This window comes from Anas platyrhynchos, chromosome 1 (assembly GCF_047663525.1).
Source record: "Anas platyrhynchos isolate ZD024472 breed Pekin duck chromosome 1, IASCAAS_PekinDuck_T2T, whole genome shotgun sequence".
NCBI lineage: Eukaryota > Metazoa > Chordata > Aves > Anseriformes > Anatidae > Anas > Anas platyrhynchos.
Window position 1 is genome coordinate 125,718,325 of NC_092587.1, and position 25,895 is coordinate 125,744,219.

General features: G+C 44.2%; 1 protein-coding gene across 1 annotated transcript in view; it reads right to left on the minus strand.

Annotated features, from left to right (window-relative positions):
* Nucleotides 1-23,816, minus strand: part of ABCG1 (ATP binding cassette subfamily G member 1) — a 56,085-nt gene extending 32,269 nt beyond the window's left edge. Inside the window, exons 1-2 of the mRNA XM_005030470.5 lie at nucleotides 23,625-23,816; nucleotides 20,557-20,800 (exon numbers count right to left, since the gene is read on the minus strand). Coding sequence (XP_005030527.1) covers nucleotides 20,557-20,800; nucleotides 23,625-23,666 — 286 coding nt within the window. The 5' untranslated portion in view covers nucleotides 23,667-23,816. The remainder of the gene's footprint in view (nucleotides 1-20,556; nucleotides 20,801-23,624) is intronic.
* Between the last annotated feature and the right edge of the window lie 2,079 nt (nucleotides 23,817-25,895).

Consider the following 25,895-nt stretch of genomic DNA (forward strand, 5'->3'; position numbering starts at 1 on the left):
CTCCTTACAGCTATGACCAGGAAGAGCTGAAGTATTTAAGAAACCTATCAATGCAGTAGGAGACCTAGGTGAATATCTGACATCTTTCTTGTTAAAGAAACACCTCATACAGAGTGACACTAATCCCAGCGGAACAGCTGCTCCGAGCCACTCGTTTTATTCACTAAGACCAAACATCAAATCCGTCTGCTTCTATAAAGAGCAGAATAAGACACATGACATCTTCCTTACTTCTCTTCCTAAGCAGTCCTTCCAGGGTATTATAACACCTTTTTGGTCCGCTCACAAGGAAGTCCAAGAAAGGCCAGAATGAGGTTTAGTGAGGAAGACAGCAGGCAGTCTCCGGATACCCAGGGAGCTCAGAGAAGCAAACCATTTTTGCATAGCTCCCTTCAGCCTGCTCTGTAACAAGGTTACAGCCTGCCACCGAGTTCTACAGGATGCTTACGATGATATATGGGTACTCATTTTAATCAGATATGTCCACGCCAAGATTTGGTTCTTGTCTGTCTCCTTGCTGAACATTTCTGTTTGAGAGAGTTAAAGCTGTTTGTCTTTCGTAGGCATGCACACGAAGCCATATGCCTGCAACTGAGGATAGGGAATGACAATTAAATGGGTCAATGAACGAAAGTAACCTTCGACTGTGAATGCAAATAAATCTGTACTTGCAATGAGACATGATGGCTTCAGAAGCAGTATTTACATGTTGAAGCATTTGGAGATCTGGGGCATAGCTTGTGCTTTGCCGGCAAAGAAAATTGCTACCCTAATTTATCTTCAACCCTTAGGAAATATGAAAGGGGGAAAAAAAAACATGTATGAGTGACGCACAGCTTTGTCTTTCTTCTGAATCTATTGGAAATATCTTTTCAAAGCAATATCCATAGCCCAATCCTTGTTTGATAATTGCTTTTTGCTGCCGTTTCTTAATTTCTTTTGTTTCTGTTACTTAAATGCGCAAGAAAGGTCTTTCCTTACAAAAGAAGAGCCAACACAATTTGAAATGAAAGGCTGACACATTCTCTCAAATGACAAACTGAAGTCACGAGCCTGATGCATACATTTAGAGATGAAAGCTGTTTACGTATGCCAGTCAGGCAAAAAGCAATTTCCTCATAATTGCAGTACCTTTATACCTCAAAGTACAAATAGTATTATTCACAGTCTTACAAACAGATAAAACCAGAACTCTCCCCAACATCCCCTCCCTTTACAAAAAAAAATCTTCAAGCAGGAGATATTCTAAAATAGCCCAGCAGCTGTTAACAACCAAACTGCCCCATCTGCCACCGTTTCAAAGTGCAGATGCAGCTGGGTCACTCTGTAGTGGGAGTCAGAAAACCTTCCTCCCTCAGAGAGGACTTCTTTGGGTCTTCTAATGTTGGTGTTCAGAATAGCCATGCACTTCACTTCTGTTCTCTCCCATCTTCTTTCCAGCCTCTCCCCACCCACACGCATGCACAAAGCAAGAAGGAAATAAGGGAGAAGTAAAACTCTGGCTCTCTCCTCCTACCTACATTTGTGTAAGGTCTACAGAACTAGGCTCTGGAGCTTTTCAGAGCTACAGAAGAAAGAGCAGAAGTTACACAGCACCTCTTTCCTCCATGCTGGGTCTGATGGTAATGTCTAGTCTGAAGAGCTTGGATGTGCAAAAATAAGTTTTTCCTAAGAAGCTGTTCATTGCAAACAGCTTTATCACAAACTCTAGGTTAAATTGGTATCTGAGGGGATGTCTTCTGCAAATTGCATAGCGAGTACCTTTTGAAACACACTCAGAGGTTAAATATCAGAGGTGTTTTTAAAGAAAACTTTAAACTCAGGTATTAAGACTTTAATTGCAATACATACACTCAGGAGCAGTGTACAGACAGAAACATCAACAATTGGCCTCCAAAACTGGAGAGAAGCTCAGTGAACAAGAAGAGGAGTCACATGCAGAATAACCGCTGAGACTGAGGAAGCTGCTGTGGTGGTGGGATATCTCCTGGTGGCCAGCCCCATGGCTGGCTGGAGCAGTTATTTGGGGAGATCCTTCTTTTTAGTAACAGTCACGCTGATCCTGCCCTTCTTCTCCTCGATGCTTTCATGAAACAGAAGCACAGGGTAACAGATTTACTTCATTCTAGCACACATCAAGTGTCAGATCTAAACTATGAACCTCAATGCTAAAACAAGGGAAGACCTGAAGGGTGTATGGAAATAAACCCTGGGTTAGCCCCAGTTCTTGCATTTTACTTAAAACAACTGTGTTTTTCTCTCTGGTCTTGAATATTTACTCTAATGAAGTTGCCCGAATTAAAATACTTTTTGTTGTCAGCAAACTAACTATAAAATCCTCTAAACACCGCTGAACTCATTAGCATCTTCTGTGGCATGTCAGAGCTGAATACGTTGCAAAGAGAGCCCAACTACATAGGGCATGGCTGCTTCTGGAATGAAAACAAGTTGGAATAAGCGGTTTTCAGGAGGCTGATTTCTGCTTTTTCTGCAACTGGGAACTGGAGAAGTTGGCAGCCTTGTGGGGACAGGCATCCATTGAGCCACCATGAACTACTCAATTTCCATCTGTTTGAAAAAGCTCCGGTTGACCTACATTTTATGTTATGGATTAGCTGAAGCTTATGGAGTAACATAGACAAAGCTTGACTCTTGCTGCTAATCATATTTCCTAAGCAATTAAATATTTTGCCAGTCAGATGGCCCATGTAAAGAGGAGAGTTTTCAAGAGGAAAACTTTTTAGCATGTCACACACAAAACAGAAATGTTCACTAGACAGATGCACTCAGACTGCAATATAAATATCAAGCTGATTAACTTTTCCTTAGCATGCTAAGACAATTCAAATGTACAAACTAAAACTATTTGAAGTTTTGAAAAAAAAGGCTAATTAATTCACAGTTTCAGGACATGCTGAGATGAGGCACCAAAATCATTTGGCATTTTGGAAACCCTGTGTTTTTTTCTAAATCATCTACAAAATGATTGATAAAGCAAGCCAGAAAGCAAAGACTCACTACAAAAAAAGCGTGATTTCCATTCAAGTTTCCATTTTCTTATCCTGAGGCAAACAGAAAATTCAGTCTTGAGTTGGTTGTTATTTTTTTTTACAAGTCTGTAACATCATTCCAGCGGCCAGTGGGACACGCTGACACAAGGGTGAATCAAGTCTAAGTCCCTGAGTCAGATCAAGAACTCCAGTTTGGATCTCTTACATTTTCAAGTGTCCCGGTCATTGGAGAGACTAGATTTTCTCTCTTCTTCTTCCTAACTACGAAGTCCTGGACCTGACAAATCTCCATGAAAATCCAGTCACAAAAAAATACAGTGAAGAAACAACGTGTTTCTACTCAGATGCAGTACCATTTTCCAACAAAAAGAAGCTATTGACAATTTCCTGCTGGATTTTCATAGGAGATCCTCTGTATTTAGAGTCCATTTACTTATTTTGGTATTAGTTTGCTTCCCAGTAACACTTGTAACTACTTTTGACACTTTTTGTCCTTCTTCACAATGAGGTTCTTCGACTGTTTAATGAAAAGTCAAGACATAAGCTAAGGACAGGCTTAGGCTGATCCAACTGGTCTATTAAGACAGGAAAAATTTGGTAGTGAAAGCAATTTGTTCATCCACAAATTGTAACCCCTTCAAAAGAAATCTAACACCCATGTTAATGACCTGAAGATCTATGTGCATCACTAGGAAGAGAGGCTCACATAAGCTGGTCTTCTCACAACCATCTCGCAGATGTCCCTGTAAACCATATTCCAAAATGCAACTGTTTTTTCCAAAGTCAAGACATGCTTCCATGTTTTTTCTGACCACCAACTAAACCGACAACATCATTTCAGAAAAATGCCAGTTGGATACATTACCTGAAAATGAAAATTGACTTGTCTCTTGGGATTTATTTTTTCTCTTACTGTGTGATTTTTGTATAACTGTCTATCTATACTTAATATACTTCTGTAAGTCATGTATCTGTGCCACTTGTTAACACCTGCACAATTAGAAAAAAAGAAATGTATTAAGAGCCCATCCTGCTTACATGGTTGTCCTCACTCCTAGTGACACTTTAAATGAAACTAACGATAACACAGTTAGAAAAATATCCATGTCACCTCAAAACACACGCTTTGATCCTAAAAACCACATCTTCTCACCGGACTCAGTTGCTACCAAACGTTTAACGAAGCTCCACTAAAACCAACAGAGCAGCACAGGCTCATGCTAGCTGAGTAGCTGGCACAAGGCTGAGGGATTGAAAGTGGGGATTCATAACAACCTAGACACACAGCAATATTTCAGTATTCAAAGATCAGAAGGTGGAAAGCTTCCCTGGAAGAAATACTGATGTATCAGGAACTCCAAATCTCAGGGTGGGATTTATCTTAGCCAGTTGCAAACATCCAAAATGTAAATAAACTCTTGCACGTGAGCCATTCCAGTGCTGATAACACGCCAGTCTTTTGGCTATCGCTGAACAGTGCTTGCACAGTATTAAGGCTTTCTGTTTTTTTTTTTTTCTCCTTTTCCCTCTCTGCCCCCCGCAGCCATGAAGCTGGGGATGCACAAGAAGCTGGGCCCCAGCCAGGCCAGCTGACCAAAGGCAGCTCCTGCACCATATGGCACTGTGCTCAGCAAGAAAAGCTCGGGGAGAGGAGGAGGAAGGGGGGATGCTTGGGGTTATGGCGTTTGTCACCCCAAGTAACTGTTCTGGGTGCTGCTTTACTGGAAATGGCTGAACATCTGCGTGCCGATGGGAAGTAGCGAATAAACCTCTTATTTTGCTTTGCTTCACTTGTTAAACTGCTTTCATCACCATCCTTACATTTTCAGGTTCTGCTTTTCTGATTCTCTCCCCCATCCCACTGGGGGGCAGTGAGGGACCGGCTGCGTGGGGCTTAGCTGCTGGCCGGGGTCATCCCACTCCAGCTGCTCCTCCTCGCCAGGGTGGAGAAAGAGTCTCCCATTGGGGTCACTGAGGATGAGATGAGCACTAACCTCAGCTCCACTGACTGCCAGGGAAATCTCTTTGGTCTCTACAGAGTGCTGAGGTTGATGTCTAACTCGGACACGGACCTGCATGTGGTAGAAACCTACATTTTCTCAGATGAATCTGTCAGGCATGTCTCTTGCCACTGCGAAGTGCCTAAGGGAAAATGCTGTCTGCTGTCTCTTAAGCGTAACTGCTCGTGTAATTTCTGTCTTAAAAAATATCTGATATACTGAAGTATAATTCAAAACCTCATGTGAGATGAACAGCTCCATTACACACCAGGATGGAGCAGCTGCGGTTTACCTGGCTAGAGGCATTCCTTCCGCAGGTAACACACTCAGTGCCAAGCTGGAGGTGCACAAATCCGGGTTTTTCTGGGCACATTTTTCTTAGTGTATGTGACAGCACAAGGGAGAGTCATGACAGCTGTAGCCTGAGTGCAAATGGAAAAATAAGTACACCTCCAATACTGTCGGTGTTCATTTCACAGCGCTGGGTAACTGCTTTTGATCGCCGTGTGAACGCGGTGAAGGCACCACCTGTGATTTCTTTGTCTTTCTGCCACCAGGTGAGATCCCACCACGCCGGCAGGGGCTGCGACATTCGGGTAATGGCACAAGCACTGAGCATTGTTCTGCCATCAGATCACAACAGTTTGAAAATGCTAGCACTTGTTTTTTTTTGTTTTTTTTTTTTTAAATCTCTCTATGTGCATGTTAAAACTGAGTCACCACTCCACCTCCCGTGAAGACCCGAGTGAAACCCAACAAACTCCTTTTAAGCACTGCTGTCTGCCCCTAACAGTTGACTTTCCACTTTGCCATTTGTAATATTTGCAAGAGTTCAGTATTTTACAGTCTTTGTTATGGTCATCACAATAGCCTCTACATGCGTTGGCCAGATTCATGGTCCCATGTTCTCAGTGAACCGACATCGAATATGAAGATCCTGTAGGTAGGACAAAGTCTCCTTTCCTCTGTTCTTCTCTTTCACACTTTCCACTTGAGATAAATTGTCCCAATTTATCATCAGTTTACAAAGAAAGGGTTTGCTGTACAGTATGGTTTCCTGCAGGACTCCAAAGCACTGCTTTAAGAAGAGCCTTAGAGGTCAAGAAAGTGAAGCTCATGCTAGGCTTAATTTCACATAGGGTGGTAAGTTCGAAACTTAATCAAACCTACAGGTTTGGCATTATCCACAAAAATCCTACTGTCTGTTACATCGGAAGAATCCCTAGGGAAACTGCAGAAGAGCAGTCTCATGCTCTTCTAGAGGGACGACTGCTGTATTAAGAAACCAGAAAGTCATTTTGGAACTGTTGAAGAACCAAAACCCCATGCATGAATGCCACCATATATAAACCCCAAGAATCGTACCTATAAATCATGTGGCTAGAGCCCCAGCTGGAGTTTCTCCATATGTCTGAACTATCTTGGCCTTTTTCTGCAGTAAGGTACAGCAGCTGCTGGATGACAGAGTCCTTGATGAGGTGAAGGACCTCTTCTGGCAACTGGGAAGAGCTCCCTGCTCTTTCCCATTCCCTCTCCATACAGCTTATCTGCGCTACAGCTCCAACTCCCTGCTGAAGGCTACCTGTGCCAACAACAACATAGCAGGGGATATTCAAAACCAGCAGATGATCTTTTCAGGGCCTGACCCGCTGAGCTCTAATGGAGCTGTTCTGTCCCTGAAGCAGCAACCCACAGACAACAAAGACAAGGGTCCCCTGTGGGGATCGTCCACGAGTCAGTGATTCGAGGGGAAGAAGTCTCTTTAAAGGCAATGCACAAGGAGAAGATGCAATTGCCTTTGGGGAGGTTTACATCTGTCACTTTTTCCATCTTGCAAATCCACAAAGAAAATGGTGTAGGTGGACGGCTGAAGATTGCTCTTCTCAAAGGCTTCCTCCTGAAATGGGTGCCTACGCTCTAATACTGACTAAGCTGCAGGGCTTTGCTTCTGATCTAATTAGATAATGATACTGCGATACAAAAGGAGAGGTTAATCTTGACTCCATCTTCAATCTCCTTTCCTTGTGTACAATTGTAAACATCCTGGAAGCACTGGGAGTCACTTCTGCCTATGTGTTTAAGTATCAGCACTGGCACAAATATGGGAAATTAGGAGATCTGGAAAAGAGGGAAGAGGAGAGAGAAGCTTTTAAAATGCATTGGGCAATTCACACAGATCTTGAGGAGTATTAGTGCCAGTGTGGCTAGCAAAAAAGACAGCGAGAATAACAAGGGCTGACCACAACCAGACAACGTCCTCAGTTGATGTTCTCCCTTCCCTCCTACATCAGAGGTGCCCACAGAAGGCAAACGTAGCCACAGGGGAACACAGACACCCACTGGGTGCACAGAAATATTTCTGGAAAGTGCCCTCCACTTGCAGATCTCAGGTGCTCACCCTCGTGCTGTTATTTGCCCTCCCTAGGGCAGTCAAGGGACATTTCCAGCCCCCAAGAAAATCAGCCAGTAGCTCACCTCTACTCCATTCCCATTCCTTGCACCGCTCTATCTTTTGCGAACTAAAAAAGCACTTTGCCATTAGTTTGCATGAAAGCCTAACATTTTCCTTCTGTACCCCAAAATGCAGGCTTCTTCCAGCTTTCTGTCACCAGCAAACCAGCAGCCAAACAGACAGGAGTAGAACCCATTTATCTGACACACAAGCATACTCTCTGTTACACCTAGCAAGAAAGGGAGCTGCAATAATGCTTGAATTAATAAAAAGGGAAATTCAGATAATGATGCTGGCAGTTGTAAACAGGAACAATTTCCCAAACATGTCTGAATTGGACCTACCATTGATAAACACAAGGGCTCCAACCCATTCTTCCTTATAACTTCTAAGGAAAGCAAGAACAAACAAAGCACAAGCAATCTGATTACGGCAGAAATTACCGAGAGCAGAAAATTACTCAACTTATGTAATGCAATAAGCCCCTATTGAAAAGCATCAGCAAAATGCTGTCTTTCATTTATACCATTCTTTAAACCAGTGGCATTCAGGTGGATAAAACAGCTTCCATTTTACAGTCAGTTTTCCTGCTATTTTAGCTTATTATGCTGTTAATCCAGTAGCAACAGACTCAAGCCACTTCTAAGCAACCAATATTCTCTTGCTTTTCATTAAAAAGCATCAGGTTCTTACTGTATTTCTATAATTATTCCACCTTGTCAGGAAAAGGAGGAGGAATATATACCTCAATAAAAATATTACCTTCAAAGTATCTGTTATAGTGATACACGGCCAGATTTTGTACACAAATAAATACACCTGACGGAGTGTATGGGTGTATGTGCATATAGATATCTAAAATATACATGTGCACATACACATTTATGTTTACACATATCCATGTAAATATATTAGATCACCTGTGTATCTACAATATATTGAACATATTAACAGATCATACATATAAAAATAAAGACAAGGCACATACAATATGCTCACAGATTACTAACATGAACATGTAGAAATCTGGGGAAGAAGCCATACATGACCCTTTGCACGCTGAAAGGGGGCTGTTCTGATCTTCTGAGACGTGCCCACATTGGATGATGGAGATATTTGTGGTGCTGGTTATCTGGACAGGAGCTGGGCCACGAGACAGGACCAGTTTTCTCAGGTTAACACTGTGGGTGATGGGAGGGAGTAGGATATAGATGGGCTTTGCTTTGTTACGCTGGTAGTCAGAAGTCCTGCTTGCTAGACTTTCAGCACTGGCATTTGACATGAACTGTGTTAGCTTCTGCCTCTTCTAGAAAGCAGTTTTAGCACTGAACCACATTAACGAGTGGAAAAAGTGCTTTTCAGATAGTAGGTCATACTCTTCCTTCATCAAGCGTTATTAATTTCAGTTAATTTATAACAGGGACGAATTCGGTCCAGAATGATCTACTGTAAGACAACACCCTTGGCAGACTACCCATATCTATTCTTCAGGTTATCCAATATGCCACTGCTGAGATTTTAAGATTCATTTGGCCATGTACTTCTCAGGTAGTGCTCCTTGAGTGTCTGAGCTGAACATGTGTCACTTTTTGTCCCAGCCCACTTGGCTTGATGAAGTTTGTTTTCCTTACTTAATACTTGTCAATGAGACTCAAACACAGTGTTAAAATACCACAGCTATGCTCGCTATGGGAAGGCTTACTTTATTTTTGTTTGTTTGTTTTCATGGCTCATACACAAGGTATTTAGAGAATACATGACTCAGGAGGCTGGGATCACAGAATCATAAAGGTTGGAAAAGACCTCCAAGATCAATTGGTCCAATAAATAATAAAGATGGTAAAGAGTAAATATGATAAGTAGTATTACTCACGTTATGGAGTTTCATGTTTCTTGTACTGTCCCCAGATGTCTTACTACCAGTGGAGAAGACACAGTCATTGTCTACAAACACCTACTCTTACAGTGATCCCAAGGTTCATGGACTTGTGACTACTTCAGGCAATATGGTTTTCCTTGAGATTTACATCATCATTCTCCCAGGCAAGAAATCAAATAGTCAACTTTCTTTGCGAATGTCTGTCAAGGTCCTCTGGCTATTTTTAATACAGCAACTCACACACATTGTTATAACTCAGCCTTAAAGACAGCAGACCCTGATTTATTATAATCGCAAATGGCAGCACCTCTATTGCCTGCTGGCAGTTACTCAACTTTCCTGATGCTTTCACACGGGAGGGTAAAAATGTTCAGGTGTGAGTCCTAATTCAATGACGATTTAAATCACAAGGAAACTTTCCCTGGAATTAGAGGAGCTACTGGCTAAGCAGATGCCATTTATGTTTAAATAGAAGGCTTAGCAAAATCAAATCGGCCAAGCAAGTCTAAAAATTGTCTTTGCTCAGCTATGTGATAAAAGGTCAGGCACACCAAAACCAAAAAGCCAGGCTGAGAGCACCAGCAGAGGTATCAGCCCCACCAACCTACTCTGTGCAAACACAGCCCCTGAATCAGCCACTTTTAAGGCTCTTGAAGGAAAAGGACAGGACCACAGACCCTTGTGGAAAACCCACCAGGGTGCATCAATGGGGAAACTCTCTCCCTGGAGAGGAGCAGGACTTACTGTGCCATGCAGGGGGAAAAGGAGTGGGGACCTGCGCAAAACCAGCTGCAGGATGGAATACCTGCCTTGCTAATTAATACCTAATTACCAGCTGGACCTGCAAACAGAGAGCCGAGGCTGCCACTGGACTGGGGCAGGAGGAATCCCTTTGGGTCCCAAAGCCCCACAAAATCTGTCTACAGCTAAAACTGTTTTGTTTTACAGCCATCAAAATTAGAAATTCTTGCAAATTTCTTGCAAAGACCTTGCACTTCTGATCGCAAACCCAATCTGACCCAACTGGTTTTCAGCAAGGTCTCCCCTCCAGCATCTGTATGCTTAGTATTTATTTCCTGTCAAATTCCTTCTTTTCGGAAAATTCTCCTTCAAATGATTCTGCAAGGCTCAGGGTCGAAACCAAGACCCAAACGAGCAACTTTTCATGGGCAGCTGTGCTCAGAGGCATTCCTCAGCATTTTTGCTTGTCCTTCCATCATATGACATTCACGTTTTAGTGGAGAAGGAAGCTCACTCCCACACGGCCAGCCACAGGTTTCAGTTTTATGGGCCTCAGATTGTTATTTTACACAGTCAGGCCTTGACTGTCAGATTCAGTAAGCTGGCTGAACTTAGTGGCATTTTGACCCGGGTAAAAAATCTGTCCTCCCTCCAAAAGTTAAGTATTTACCTTCAATCCCCGTCCTTTTAATCGTGTGCTTATTTACCCATTCTAGCCTTGTAATGCTGGTGCTACTAGAGTGTTTAATTTCCAAAGCACTTGAGATAGTGACTGGATCATGACTAAAGAAATTATACCAGCCATGCTCTGTTGGTGCGGCCTCATCCACTTGAGCACTTCGCTAAGCACAAAACATATGCAAAAGGGCAGAATTCACCCTGCTGATTAATGAGAGTATTAAAACCTTCTGATTTTTTCTCTGTGTTTTTTTTTTTTTTTGTATTGACTAGCTGCATCACTTCATTTGAAATTCCTTTCTTCTCCTGCCCCGCATGAAAGACAGCTCTCTGAAGATCAGCATGAGGCAGAGCAGAGGTCTCACTCTCATCTACGCAGGAACCTGACCATGGCACGTTCCATTTTCTCCTCTCTGCTGCAGCAGATGTACTGCAATTATAAACAACATTTGTTATTATTCTAAACATGCAAAGCAGGAAGAAACGCGATTCTTACACAGAAGATGTAGGCTGCAGATACTGGATGAGAGGCAGATGGTAAATTGTCTCGTAAAGCCAAGGTCTCTGCCATTTATTTTTCTTTGGAACAGATAAGGGATGAATGATGAACCAACAAACAAGTGGTTAACTCGGTCTGACTGTTATGCAATTCCACGTCCTTCTTTCTGTTAACAACTTGGACTACTTCATCCCTAGCCTCTCTGAAGAGAATTAAGTCTTCAGATTGCATCTGTTTCTTCCACCAAAATCAAAAAAGTCTAAATGAGCTGGGAATGAGAATACAAGCCTAACAGCGGCAAGAGAGCCCAATCAGGAAACGTAGTTAAAAAGGTTTCTGCAGGATGACTGAAGACATATTGCAGTTTAAGTCTCCAGCCATACAATTTCCTAGAAGGAATTATTCTGCCCTTGTTCAACAGGCACTTACACAACACTAGGCTTTCTGTATTTTATACTACCCCCTACGTTCTCCATCAAATATTCATTCTCCAATCTTCTTTTCTAGGAGAGGAAGTATCCAAAGGCCAAATTAACCTCAAACGTCTGTACTAAAGAACACAACTCACAAGGGAGTCATTTTCAAATATCTGTATCATCACCGATGGGATATTTCAGCAGGCCTCCTGATAGTGTACTTAAGGAACAAATGAAATACATTAGATTCAAATCTACTCAGATTCAAATACTTACTGGAAACAACTGAAGTTCCTTGCCTTACTATCTATGCGCTGTGACCTTTTCCATCATATTTAAACTATTGTTTTGGGGACGAACAAGTTAAAGAATTGCTTGAAAGGGGCAGTAATTCTTCCACACAGATTTGATTAAACTGTACCTTCCTTTCACGTCTTTGAAAGTTGGTGAAGAAGTGACTACATCTGGAGGGATTTGAGGACCCTTAGTCTTTCAGTTTCCTAATTAATACAGGCATTTATATCAAGAAGATGACAACGTTACTAAAAGATAAACTTTCCACATGGTACAGCCTAAGCCAGGGCTGGTGTTTTTGCTGTTCTCCATAGTGGTGATGTTAAACAAATTGCTGGCTTCTAGGTTCAGAGCCTAGCTGGCACAGCAGGCAGGCAATCTGAACCCCTAACATCCCCGCTTGTCACTGCCCCAATGCTTTTAACAGACAAAAAGAGAGAACTTGTGCAGAAGCCTCTGACCCAAGATTTGGTTACGTAAATTGCACGTGATGTCCTTTGGAAGTAATGTCTTGAAAGAAAGGCCATTTTGCCATCCTACATGGATGTCACGGAAAGTTTCAGTGAGGTCTTTTACTGAAGTTGTTAAATAAATGAACCTGACAAGAAGGTAGATGGACGGCTCTCAAATAAACAAGAAAGCAGGTGAAGCAAGAGGAGACACCAGAATAGGAGACAGTGGTCAGTCTGTGGGGAAAGTTTCCCCCTGAGTCTCAGGGAATTTGTATCAGGCTATGCATTTACTCCTAAACGATTTGGAAAAGCAGGCAAACAGCAAGGTGCATACACACTAAAAGTGTGCACAGGGTCAGAGAGCAAGTGAATGATTTTACAAAAGAAAATCCCACGAACGGCTGGTAAACAAACCTGGTTCTGGAAACCTGAGCTGCAAGTTGCAGGGACGTGGGGCACACTGCATGCCCGCCTGTTCTCACACCATGCACGAAGCATTTACCTCTGCCTGCTGTCAGGGAATGGACACTGGGCCAGGTGGGCATCCTCTGACTTTGTACAACAGCAAACCGACCCAAACTCCCATGTTATTTTTGCCAAAAAGTGTTAGACACACATCCTTACGTACCTCAGGAGGGTGAAAGTCACAGAGGTCTGCAGGGTAAGGCATGGCCTTTTTGGCTACTGCACGAAGTTCTGCCTGAAGGACACTTTGAGACCGAACGCCCACCCTTCAATCTGCAGTGCTTTCATTCCTGTGTGCTAGCTCATTCTGCTGGGATTCTCCTTGCGTATATTTTGGAGCAAGTCTTGAGGTGTTAATTCTCATAGTAAGAGCAAACATCTTTTCCTCAAAGAGGACAAAAGTTGCCATCAGTTTTGCAGGTATGGCTATGAATTACACTGCAGCAGGGCATACCCACTCAGGGTCTGCTACATTTTTCAGTGGTATCATGTTCCCTGAGCTCTGCCCTCCCCAAACCAGCCAGTTTACACTGAAGAACAATGCTACAGGGAAGTGTGAAGGAATTAGTTTCTTAGAGAATAGAGCTGAACTCTGAGATCTCAAATCCCTTGAGAACAAAAGACTTGGTACTTATGCCTTGGTACGCATGTAAGTTTAGACCCCATGGGCTTCCAGAGGGTACTTTCTAAAACGACATGTAAATACAGAAGTGAAAATGCCTCGTGTACATGTAGTGCTTAGGGATGTAGTTTAGTGGTGGACTTGATGATCTTTGAGGTCTTTTCCAATGATGTTACGAGTCTCTGGTTACCCACGTGGCACAGCTACACACCACCTCTGAAGACGGTACGTGCAATCACTACCTCCTCAACACCTCGAGCATGAGATGACTGCGTATGGGCAGAGGACAGCAAAGCACTTCATCAAATTCCACTCGGCATACAGAAGGTCGCAGTGGGGAGCTGTCAGGGTGCGTTACAGCCAGCCCCCAGCACATGCTCACGGTGAGATGGAAACGGTGGAGACGGCAGCTCAGCCTCCCAACAGCTCATTGCCACTGCCATCACCCCTTCCCTGGGATATTATTCCCAAAATGTTTTAACTGGTCCCTCTCTGAACCTTCCTTCCTCAGCCACGAGTTCTCAGTCTTGTTGGCATTGTTTTACCAACAATATGGCAAAGGGAAAGAAGAGAAATATGTTCCACTCACACAAAAGCTCAGCGACCACGGCTCCCTGAGTCAATCTCAGACACATTTCCAAAAAAAAAAAAAAAAAAAAAAGCTCTGCATACAAAAAAAAAAATAATCCCACAGTAATAACAACGGGCTCCGTATGAAGGAAAATAAGCCATTCTCTGTTTCAGCAGAACTACTGCTACAGGAATTTCATTCTCGGCTGGGAAACTGACAGTCAGACAAAGGGGCTGAGCAGGATTTGTCCCTAGCAGCCTCTATTTTACACAACCCATGCAGAGGATGCTAGGAGTTGTTATTTATCTCTCAATAAAGCACTGTGAACCGTTCCAGTGACAGTGACTTCTTAGGTTATTTTTACTGTCTTGACACAGCTTAAGAGGTAAGAGAGAAGCTGCATGGGTTTTCCAAGGTTGAAACACGAATTTAGAAATCTTGTGAGAAGTCACGTTTTGTTGTCATTAGTCCCTCTAACGTTTTAAGTGACTGAAAAAGAAGCCACAAAACGCTCGGCTGAGGAGCTTTTACTAGTACTGCAGCTCGTTTCAACCAGCTTAACTTGTTTACTCCTCCTGGCAGGCGGCTCTGAATTTGCACACCCTCTGCTCTCCGGGCTGAGACCACGCTCCTGTGCGAAACAACGCGACCCATCTGTCGGCGGATGGCGAGGAGCGAGAACTCCCTCTCCGGCGGCGGGCTCTTTATTTATTTAATTCCGGGGGGCTCTTTCCTGCTCATCTATTTCTCCTCTCCTCTTAGCAACAGCTCGCGGAGCAGCCAACCACAACCAGGGCCGGCTCGCCGGCGCGGAGCATCGCCGCCGCGGGTTACTGCAGTGCACTGACCGCCAGTAACCGCCAGCCAGCCCTCTACCGCAGTGCACCTGCTGGGGATGAGGACAGGCTTTTTCCGACTCCTCTGGCAAGGATTAGCAAATAATTTAGGGCAAATCCCACCCCCCACCCCCCCCCTCACCTCCCGCCGACCCCCTTTTCCTTTTCCGTTCGGGGCTTCGGGGTGAGGAGTGACGGGAAAGATGCAGCAACGTAAAAAACAGACAGCTAAAAAATAAAAATAAAGGGAATGGGGGCTGTCCCAGCACACATACCAGAAATAAGGAATTCGTAACAGAGCAGCAAAAGCCAGCCTGCTCAAACCCGTGTTGAGGGCTCGACAGGGGGCTATGTTTCCACCTCGTTCAGAGATCAGCATTCACACAGCACGCAGACCTCTGGGCTGCTCTGATGACACCGCCTCGGGCGGTGATGGATGCTTCCAGCCCTTTACGAATACCAAGCAACCTGCCAAATATTCCCTATTTCCCCCTCAGACACTATGGGGCCATCCAAAGTGAACAGTCCTAGTCCTGCATCCCCCTCCTTTACGCCGTCAGACCTCGCCTGCACGTTTCACGCGCTGAATCCTCACCTTACGAACCCAAAATCTCCTAAGAAAAGACAGGACCTCTACGACCCCTCGCCTTCCCCGGGGGCCTGAGCTCTTACAGCAAACCCCACATAACATTTGGGCGTTTTCTGCTGAGCCTGAACTTCTGCGTGGCCGCTAATCCTCCCGGTAAGAAGAGCAGGGCCCCTTCCCCCAGAGGTTACTCCAGATCAAATCCGACCGCCACTTCCATCCCCAGGCGGCACGGGTGAGTCACTGCAGCCCTCAAAATAACAATGGAGAAATCTCCAACTACACTCTTGCCTAATTAACCACGAATACTGACAAGCGCTAGGAAAAAAAAAAAAAAATCAGTCCCCAAATTGTGGCGGAGTTTTAAAAGGCAATTTATTAGTGTTTTCATCCCAGATGCACTCGTTAGGTAGGAGCGGTATTTCCCTGGGATCCTACCTCACGGCAGACACCTGGAAACAAAAGGATAAACGTCCTTGGGGGTGTGTGTACACAGAACCAAACTAAATGAAGGGAAAGAGTTATATCAAGACAGAAGACCCCAAAGTACTTTTTGAGACTTCCTCGTATTTGGGACCATCCATAATTTCACTCCTCCATCAGTCACTCTATTCAGATCTCTTTATGGTGCTTATAAAACAACAACAGCAAAAAGCTAAGGCACAGACTTCTACAAAACCCCCTGGTATAGTTTTCAGGCAGTCCTAGCTTTAAAACCTACACATTACTTTTTTTTATTTTTTATAAACTGCTAAACCCAATGCATGTTCCTGTTGTTTGAATTTTAAATGACATTTTCAATGTCATTTGAAGATACAGCTCTAGCAGACAGTTCGCAAGCCACGATAAGAGCCACTTTCAGTCTCTTTTTCAACCCTCAGATAAATGGCTGTGTGATAAGGCAGTGAAATCTTGGCCAAGGTTTGTTCTGAAGCTCTGTGGATGTTGCTTTTCCTCAATTAAGGAGCCCACACTTGATCTAACAGAGGACTCTCCTGTTCTCTCTCTTCCCCTGGCTGAGTCAGCTGGCTCCCTCATCCAGCTTCTCCAGAAAGGAGAAGGCATAGTTTGTTTCTGTGCTGAATTTTCCTTTTTTTTTTTTTTTTTTCTGGCTTTGCCAGTTCATCTTAACCTTGACACGCTGTCTACCTGCTCCTGCAGTCCTGGAGGTTTCTTAAGAAAATCTTGCGTCCTGCTGACCTGCACGAGACTTCTGGCACATGCTGGAACACAGACTGGAATCAAACACTGAAATGCGTTTTTACCAATCTCTTTCCTTCAAAACTGAAGAAAAAGTTTGTTCTGCCAGCTGAGTAATTCCCTTAAAGCTTTATGAAGGAAATGCCAAAGTTACGTGAGACCTTCTGAAAAATTTCACTTCTGTAACCTCTTCCAAATTCCCTTATTGATAAGGAGTCCTGCTGACCTGACCGGGTCAGACAGAGTTTCTTTGATCAAGGACTCATCTGCCAGGTTCATTCCTGTTAATACCACTGACTTCAAGAGGAATTACACCACGAATGAATCAGACCCAGAGTCATACAAATCCTCACTATGAATTTGATAAAAACTCCATTTGATAAAAAGAGCGGACCAGGCTTGATGGTAGCAAGCAGCACTTCTCAGATAATTCTGAGAATGAAACGCCCTTCCTTGTTTTTACAGAGATTTAATACTTAAAAGTTAAATGATATTTAATAGATAAATTAGGTGTGTTAAGGCTGAGACACAAATCAATGAAAAATTCTAATTTGAAGTCTACTATGGCTAATTTAGCTTATTTGTTGTTGACAAGCAATTCAAGCTTACCTTCTTTGTGCTGCTAATAAAAAGTAAATGATGTTACAAACCATGAGTTTCACTGTCTGAACAATGCAGCAAAGTACAGAACACAATGGCAGCATTACTAATTATTCCTCCTTTTGTTAATTTAGAGCCTAACCTTAACATTACTTTACAATAACATCCTCACTGAAGGGAGTACGTTTTTCTGTTGTTGCTTTTTAGTTCAATTCCTCTCTAGCACACTGGCACAAATTGTCTTCACAAGGAAACTATATTTCTCCCTTTGTGATCCAACACTCACTAAAAGGTTTTAACTAATTCATTACGGCTGTGGGGAAAGATGAAGGAATAGCAGAATTTTTCCAGCTCCATTTCAGAATAGAAACACCATTAGGCACATTTTCAGAACAGCATCCCTTACCCCTTATTGCCATGAACAGCACCAAAGAACAGAATGAACTGAGACACATCTTCCATTTTTTTTTTTCCATCTTGCACGTGCAAATTTACTGTGTTGTTGGTTTGTTTTTGTTTTTTTCTTAATTAGTTGGATTGCCAATACTGGACTTTGTACCTTCAGGAGCATGTTCGCTGCTACTCATAAAAAAAAAAAAAATAAAATTAAACATTTGACTTCACAGCAATGAGAAAGACTTTTAGTGCAGGGAAGCCCCAAGAAGTATAGAGCTAAATCAGCCACCTCTGGTTAGAGGTAAAATATGACCTTTTGCCTGAACATACACAGATTAAAACCCATTGCAAAGTCCCAGTTTCCCATTGGAGGAGAAACCAGTAAGAGGTGTTCAGAATAGTTCTACATGTAGTGTGTTTATCTACAAGCCTACTCATTTTAAACAGAGATAACCAAAATTACACACAAACAGTTCTATTCACACAACTGCTAAAATGATTCAAGGCATCTAATATTTTGGTCCCAACCTTCCTTTGGGACTACTTAGGCAGTTTGGTATTCAGTTTTGTTTCTCTACTGGAAAACCTTCTCTACTAAAACCTATGTATCAGGGTCAACCTCTGGAGAGGGAACATGGCTGGGAGGGGAGTTTGTTTCTGGTAGGTTTCTATAGGCTGAATCATAAAAGCATTGCTTGGAAGGGACCTCTGGAGGTGCCCTAATCTAGCCTGCTGCTCAAAGCAAGATGATCACCACCAATAACTCAGGCCAGCTGTGGTTGTGCCAAGTCCACTCTTCTAAACCCCGCAGCAAGGAGAAACCACACCACCAGGGTGACCTGTCCCAGCGCTGCACCACTCTCCTGGTAAAAAGCTGTTTTCCACTGTAACCCGCCCAAACTGCAGCACGTGGCCACTGACCCTTGTTATGTATCAGCTGGCTCTACCACCAGGAGTTTGGCTGCAGTGTCTTCAGAGCTGCCCATTGTGTAGTTGTAAGCCACTGCGAGGCCATCTCCTCTTGCAAATCCGAGTGTAGTGGGTTTCTGATCTGGAACCCTTTCATCATTTTTGGCCAGTGAGAAACAGACCAGTTAAAACACTCAAATTGTCAAGTCCAACATGAGACACTTCAGCATAGTTCTATTTCTTGGGGAAAAAACAAAACAAAACAAAACAAAACTTCAAAATTTGAGCTTACTCCAGAAAGACGAAAAATAATTTTGTACAAAAGTCATTGCCAAACTGAGTTGTTCTCCTCTGGACAGCAGAGCTAGATGCAATCTTACTAAATAGTTTAAAGAAGGCAGGTGTGTACACATATAGTTTTGATGTTAAAAAAAAATTAAAGCCACAAGACTGCACATCCTTCAACAAATGATTAACTGCATGCATAAGCTGTCCTGATATGGCAGCAGTTGCACGGCCACAGCTCAGTGTTTTTCATACCACACATTTCTAGACTATTCAAGCCTCGGTGTTATGATAATGACAACATTTCCAGACAGCAGCAATGTACTTTGCGAAACAATTTCAAGTGGAACCTTTAAGCCAGCGGATTTATAGATTCAAAGCAAGTCCAGGTATCAAATATGGCTCAGCCAGCATGTTGGCAGGGTCTTATATCTTAAAAATAACTAAAGCACACAGCCGTACCAATTTACACTACTAAGAGAGAATTCCTCCAGAAAGAGCAATTATGTCATTTAGCACACAAAATTCTCCTCAAGATTTCAGTATTTTCTTTTGGACTTCCTTCTTTTTGCTAGCACGAATTTACTGCATGACCTATTTTTTCTTTCAGAGAGACAACTAGTCACACAAAGACACACAAGAAATTCTCCAGAAAACACATGGCTACACAATGCAAATGAAAGTATAAAAAGAATGAATACAAAGCAGATGAAAAAGGGCAGAGCCATGTTACACCCACCTTTCGGAACTGGAATAGACCAAGAGTATATAAGGAACAGAGCTGAATATGCCCTCCTAACTCCCATCAATAAATCAGCACCAGAAGCAATGTTTCAGAGCTATAAGTGAGATTGTATTGTGAAAATAAAGTGGTAATGTTTGACTTCCCTTGACACGCATCCAATATCCACATCATTTTGGTGGGCCCTGTGTTGCAGGCTGTGAACAGTTTGTTGTGTATTAGCAAAGTAACTAGCAAAAAAGCATGCTGGTCCTTGACTAAATCTCAGGATTTAGACCTAGCAATAGGCAGTCATTTCATCAGTTAAAAGAAATGGTAAACTTAAAGACACCCATCTGAGAAAACCAAGAGACACGGATGTGCTGACATGCCAATAGCCCACAGCACTGACTTTAAAACACAGCATTTTAAGAGAATAACTATCTTGGTTTCAAATGCCTTCTGAAATTCGGAGATGCTTGCTGTTCTGCAAGGGTACTGAACAAAAACAGCCATTTGACAAAACAACGTATTGTAAAAGTTAAAAAAAGCATACCCTTTTCCCCGACCCCTATCTTTAAACTACTGCATGCTCAACCTGTCCTCCCCCAGCACTCAAACAACAAATTGTAAACACGCAGGATCACAGGACACATACTTGGCAGCACAGGAGCACTGTATGTGCTTCAGATACTTCAGAATTGGGAGGCAAAAATAAACAGTTGTACGAATTACTGCATCTACAGTTTCTTGGAGCACAAGTGTCAGGCTCCTGGGAAGTTCCCAGCTGTCTGCTTGGGGGACTCTCCACGTTCCTCAGAAGGAAGTGGTGTCTGCTTCCAGAGCAGGGACAAATCCTGCACCTAGCCTTTCAATTAGCCCCGGGGCAGCTTCTTTATACTCTTTTCAGCTATAAGGTGTTAAAGCATTACATTTTCCTCACCTTTCTTCCTCCACCATGGCCCTTCTTGGATGGAATATGAGAGTTCTTTAAATTCAATGTTTACAGCTGGTCTGCGTGGCAGGTAGGAGAAACGATGAGCTTCTGTCAGAGTATTGTCCACCTTTTTTAAGTGTCCATTCATCAGTCGAACATCTTGGTTATCTGTGCCATTGGAGACCACCTCATCCACCGAAACGCACACTGACTTCGGCTCGGCCATCGTGCAGGCAGAACTGCTGGCGTTCTAGAGGGAAAAAGTTGGAGAAAGGACAAAGTTCACAGACTTCCCCTTAGGAACACATTTCAAAACCTTCTGCATGAGAAGTTATTATATAAAATAAATTCCAAGCACAGAATCCAGCACAGAAATGTGTTGAAAGGTGAAAGAGGGAAAAGTAATCTTTTGTTTGTTCTGCCAGTGTCTTGATAGGAGAGGTAAAAGAGCTTGTCACACACAAAAAGCAGTTCCTTTCGCACCACTTTCCTCTCAGTGGGTATATACAGCACATCAGTATCTAACTTCAGAACAGAATGGCTCTTGCACCAGAATAATACAGCAGAAGAATACAATTTCTAAGTACAGTCACGGTGTATTCAGTTTCTCATTCCCTCCAAGAATTAGGCTCTAGTTGCCCTGATTCCAGGGCTTGTATTAGGACAGAGCTGAAGGGGGAAGGGAGCTAGCTGAACAATTGTTTACGCAGACATGTCAAAAGACAGCCTCTCAAAAAGTCCAAGAGCTCTTACGCCTTTAGATCAGAAGATACTTCCGTAAACGTGAAATCGCACAAGTTACACTTCTGCAAATTTTGAAATGTACTGTTTTCTGCTTTATCTGCTCCGGCAACAATAGTTCTGGAGACTGAGACCTGCAGCAGTACAACTTCTCTCCTAGAGGTTTGTTAGGAAAGCACAGCGATTTCCATCCAAAATCCTTCCTTGCTATTCCCTAATGGAAATCTTATCAGCTACATAAACATACTAAACCCTGCTCAGTACAGCACTGCTGACACTGCAAGGTCAATGCTCTCTGCTCACAGCCATGCCTCCTACCATGTTTTGCCCAGTGTAGTACCCTGTGCAATTCCACTTGGCTTTTTTTGGATGGAGGCTCTTTCCCCTCCTCTCCTGACTGTGACAGCAGCTTGCTGTCTGCCTTTCCCTTTTTTTTTATTTACGCACACAAAATCGGAACTTTTTCGATTCCTTTTACCTGCACGGGCACTTTGGATCAGTATTGACAGGATACGTCCAAGGCCTAAATGAAAACACCCGTGAATCTTCTTCAGCTAAACAGAATTTTAAAGAGTTTGGAGGACATCCTTTGTCATCTGTTGTTTGGAGTATGCCATAAGCAGCGCCTAACATCTGTACAGTTGTCTATAATAAAATCTTATATTTTTAATGCAGATCTGCATCAGAAACAAATTCTGTAGGTAACATATGCCAGGCTTTCCATCCTGTCACCCGTATCCAACAACCTACATGTCTCCAAAAGATACCCACTGAAAAGCAGATCTGCTGCACCTCTTTCCAAGGCACCAGCCTTGAACACTCTCAAATAAGGAGCTGTAGGTCGTGACACTGTTTCTCCCAACTCACTCTCCAGTGCAACTAAGTCACACTGCCTCCAAAATCATCCTCTGTCATGGGGAGTGGTCTCCCTGTGTATGTGCTTTTCAGGCCAGTTACTTCTGATGAAAAACCCTAAAATACAGTCCTTCAAAACCACTGGTTACCAAGCGTCTTCCAGTTCTTCCTGCACAAGCACGTAGCTCTGGATGTGAAAATCTGCTCTGCTTGCCATATTTTCTCAAGCAAGAGATTTTAACCATGCTCTCAAGTTGCTCAGAGGTCAAGTATCCAGTAACACTTACTCCCAATTTCTTAAACAGATGACTGTAATAGCACGTAATTTGAACATAACAAGCGTAATGTGAAACACCTTAGACCTGAACAGTTAAGGAACGGGGACCTCCTTCTTCCCTTAAAAAATTAACATCAGGTGATTTGATAATGTTCCTGAATGTTTTCAAGGCTTACTTTGACACTCTCAAAGTCATTGGTTCACAGAAACTACCGAGCAGCTTCACGTGCCAGAGGGAATATCCGAAAACTAGCAATGAGCAGGCCACCATCGCTACTCAAGGGACAGTCGGGGTTTCTCCAGTTTAGATGGTTTCAAAAAGAAACATCCTCTGGACAAGCTCCTTGCAGTATGACTTAATCAGCCATGAGTAGGAGGCCAGAGACTTTTGTTCCTGGGACATAAGCAAAGCATTTCAGTCACCCGTCGGACTGAAACGCCTCTCCTCAGCAGACCGTGACACAGCCCTGGGTCAGACGCCAGCCTCACCGGGGTCCCCTCACTGGGGTGAGGATGTCCCCTGCCAGCTGGGTGACTGAAATCCTGTGGGGTCTTTGCTTGAAATTCCCCACCAGGTGGGCAGTTCTGGTGGCTGGTACAGCCGCCAGCCTGTATAAAGTGGCACCAGAGAGCGCCTGAGGGATTCCACGGATCTACGAGCACAAGCCGTGTGCTTCTCCACTGATGTATGCGTGCAGCCGTGTCTTTCGCACCGGTGTCCACCTCAAACACACCTATGGGGCTTACACCTCGGCCGATTTCACACAGTTTCATTCCCCGGCTTGCCGTGAGGGGCTGAACTGCCTGCTGCTGTTTACCCCACACCGCGATGCTCCCTCACGCCCTGCGCCCTTTCCCCCAAGCAACTTCCCCGCGCCATCCCTTCCTCCTCCCGCAGCCTGCCTGCCTTTCACCCAAGCTTTTTTACGCCAGAAATAGAGGTTACGGTCCCCCCTGGTAAATCCGTTTCGAGAAAGCACCGGCGGCGGGGCAGGGAGCGTGCTGCCACAACCCCCTAATCCCAGCAGCAGCTCAAGCCGGGAGGTTACTGCCGGTCAAGCACCGCCACCGGGCACCGGGAACCATCACCGGGCACCTCCGGGCACCCCCAGCCGCCCACCCTGCCCTCACGGAGCCCCACGGACCCCTCCTTTCCCTCCTCGTCCCGGCCGCGAAGGAAGGGCGAGCAGGGCGCCCTTACCAGAGCGGTGCCCAGGGAGAAAGCCGCCATCAGGCATGCCATGTGCCCCGCTGCTGCTGCTGCTGCTGTTGCTGCTGCTGGCGGCGGCTCCCGCTTCGCCAGCACCGTGCCGAGCCCTCGGGTGTCGCCTCCCCGGCCGGCTCGGCGGCGGAGAGGATGGAGGGAGGGAGGGAAGGACGGAGGGAGGGCGGCTCCGCCGAGATGGGGGCCGCCCCGCCGCGTTGAACGCGGCCCCGCCCGCCGCCATCGCGCTGAGGGGATGGGGGAGCGGGGCGGCCGCCATGTGGCGGGGCAGGGGGTGGCCCTGCCGTGGGCAAGGTGGCTTGCTCGTGAGCTCCCGGAGGGACCGGGGATGACAAAAATCTCCTCTCTCGGCCCTAGGACTTCTGTGTGATTTGTAAACTGAGCAAGCTGTTTGGGTGCAGGCTCTGAGAAAACAGAAGGTTGTCACCAAGTTTTCTCTCATCGTTTTCTCCTCAAGTCTAAGACCTACCTTGCAGCAACGGTGGGGCCAGAACAACGTATCACAGAACCATCTAGGTTGGAAGAGACCTCCAAGATTACCTTGTCCAACCTCTGACCTAACACTATCAAGTCCTCCACTAAACCATACCTCTAAGCTCTACATCTAAATGTCTTTTAAAGACTTCCAGGGATGGTGACTCAACCACTTCCCTAGGCAGCCTATTCCAGTGCCTAACAAGCCTTTCAGTAAAGAAGTTCTTCCTAATATCCAACCTAAACTTCCCCTGGCACAACTTTAGCCCATTCCCCCTCGTCCTGTCACCAGGCACGTGGGAGAATAGACCAACCCCACCTCGCTACAGCCTCCTTTAAGGTACTTGTAGAGTGTGATAAGGTTGTCCCTGAGCCTTCTCTTGCCCATTAAGTGCAATGGATGCTGTTAAGAGTTGCATTGGCACTCCTGCGATGAGTATAGATCCATAGCTAGATTTCAAGTCAGTTTAATTAGCCTCGCTACCCAGCGGCAGGAAGCTCTGCCCAGGTACTTCACCATGCCAAGAAGCTGAATGCTGAAACATCAACCAACCTTCTCCAGGGCCTCTGAAGTGTGCCCACTGGGCCTGTTTTCCATATGCTAAGGGATTCCCTTTCCTCAGGGAGCATTAGAAGGAATATATGGGTAGATAAATCATACCAGGGATCTGAGAAATAGATTCAAAACATCTACAGAACATTTTATACATGAATTCATTACCCCTGAGGAGTCTGCTAAAGGGAGCTTGCCATAATGCTTGGCACTCACGTAGCATTGTACAGATAGCGAGGTAATAATCTCACAAAGCCCCTGAAAGACTGGAAAGTATTTTATCCTTCTTGAGCTGTGAGGAGATAGATGCCTAGCACAGGCCACCCAGCGCGGCAGGGCCAGGAGATGGATGATCAAAGAAGAGCACAAGCACAAGGCTAGTGTGTGTCAGATGTCTCCTTGATACTCTGCCAACCCACAGACATTCTGGGCTCAAGGACTTCCTGACATATAGTTGTCACTCCTGAATGTGCTAATAAACTTCAGTAGATGTCTCTTAACATGAACTACACCAGGTTTCCCCTTGAACAGCCGTGATCTCTTACATCCACTACATCTTGTTGCCGAGGAGTAGAGCATTGAGACTCACTGCTCTTCACCTTGGATTCAATCACCAGATATTGCAGAAAATCATTTACTTGTTACTCATGTAGTGGGGAAAAAATCTCTACCTGTTGTGGAGTACCAGACAAAACACAGATAGGCCCGTCCAGAAGTCTTCACCGGAGACCTGAACTGTGTTTGAGAAGAAATAAAATTAACACTAATTTTTGAAATAAAGAGAAATTATGAACTATTATTCCAGCGAGGGTCCAAGGTTTTACTTTACTTGATTGGGAACACATATCCATAGCATCTAAAATTTATTCAAACTTTATTTCCTCTATTTTCCCTTAAGCTGAATTATCTCCCACAATACCTGAAAAGGGCTGTGAAATACTACATTTAAGGCACTTATGGGGTTAAACGAACTGCTTAAAAACGTCAGATGTTTTAACTGCCAAGTAGAGGGAGACGAAGAAAAGGTGCATGAAATATCCTCATCTTACTGCACATGCGATACAGACCCAGCGCAATGCTTGCTCTCCTCTGTTTCTCATCTGTTTCAACTTCTTAAAGGCTTGGGAAGAAGCAAGATAAAAAGAAAGAAGGCTGTAACGCAACGTTACAGTAAAGCACAGTTGACAGTGCTGAAATCTGCTGCACAAACAAAAGTTTTA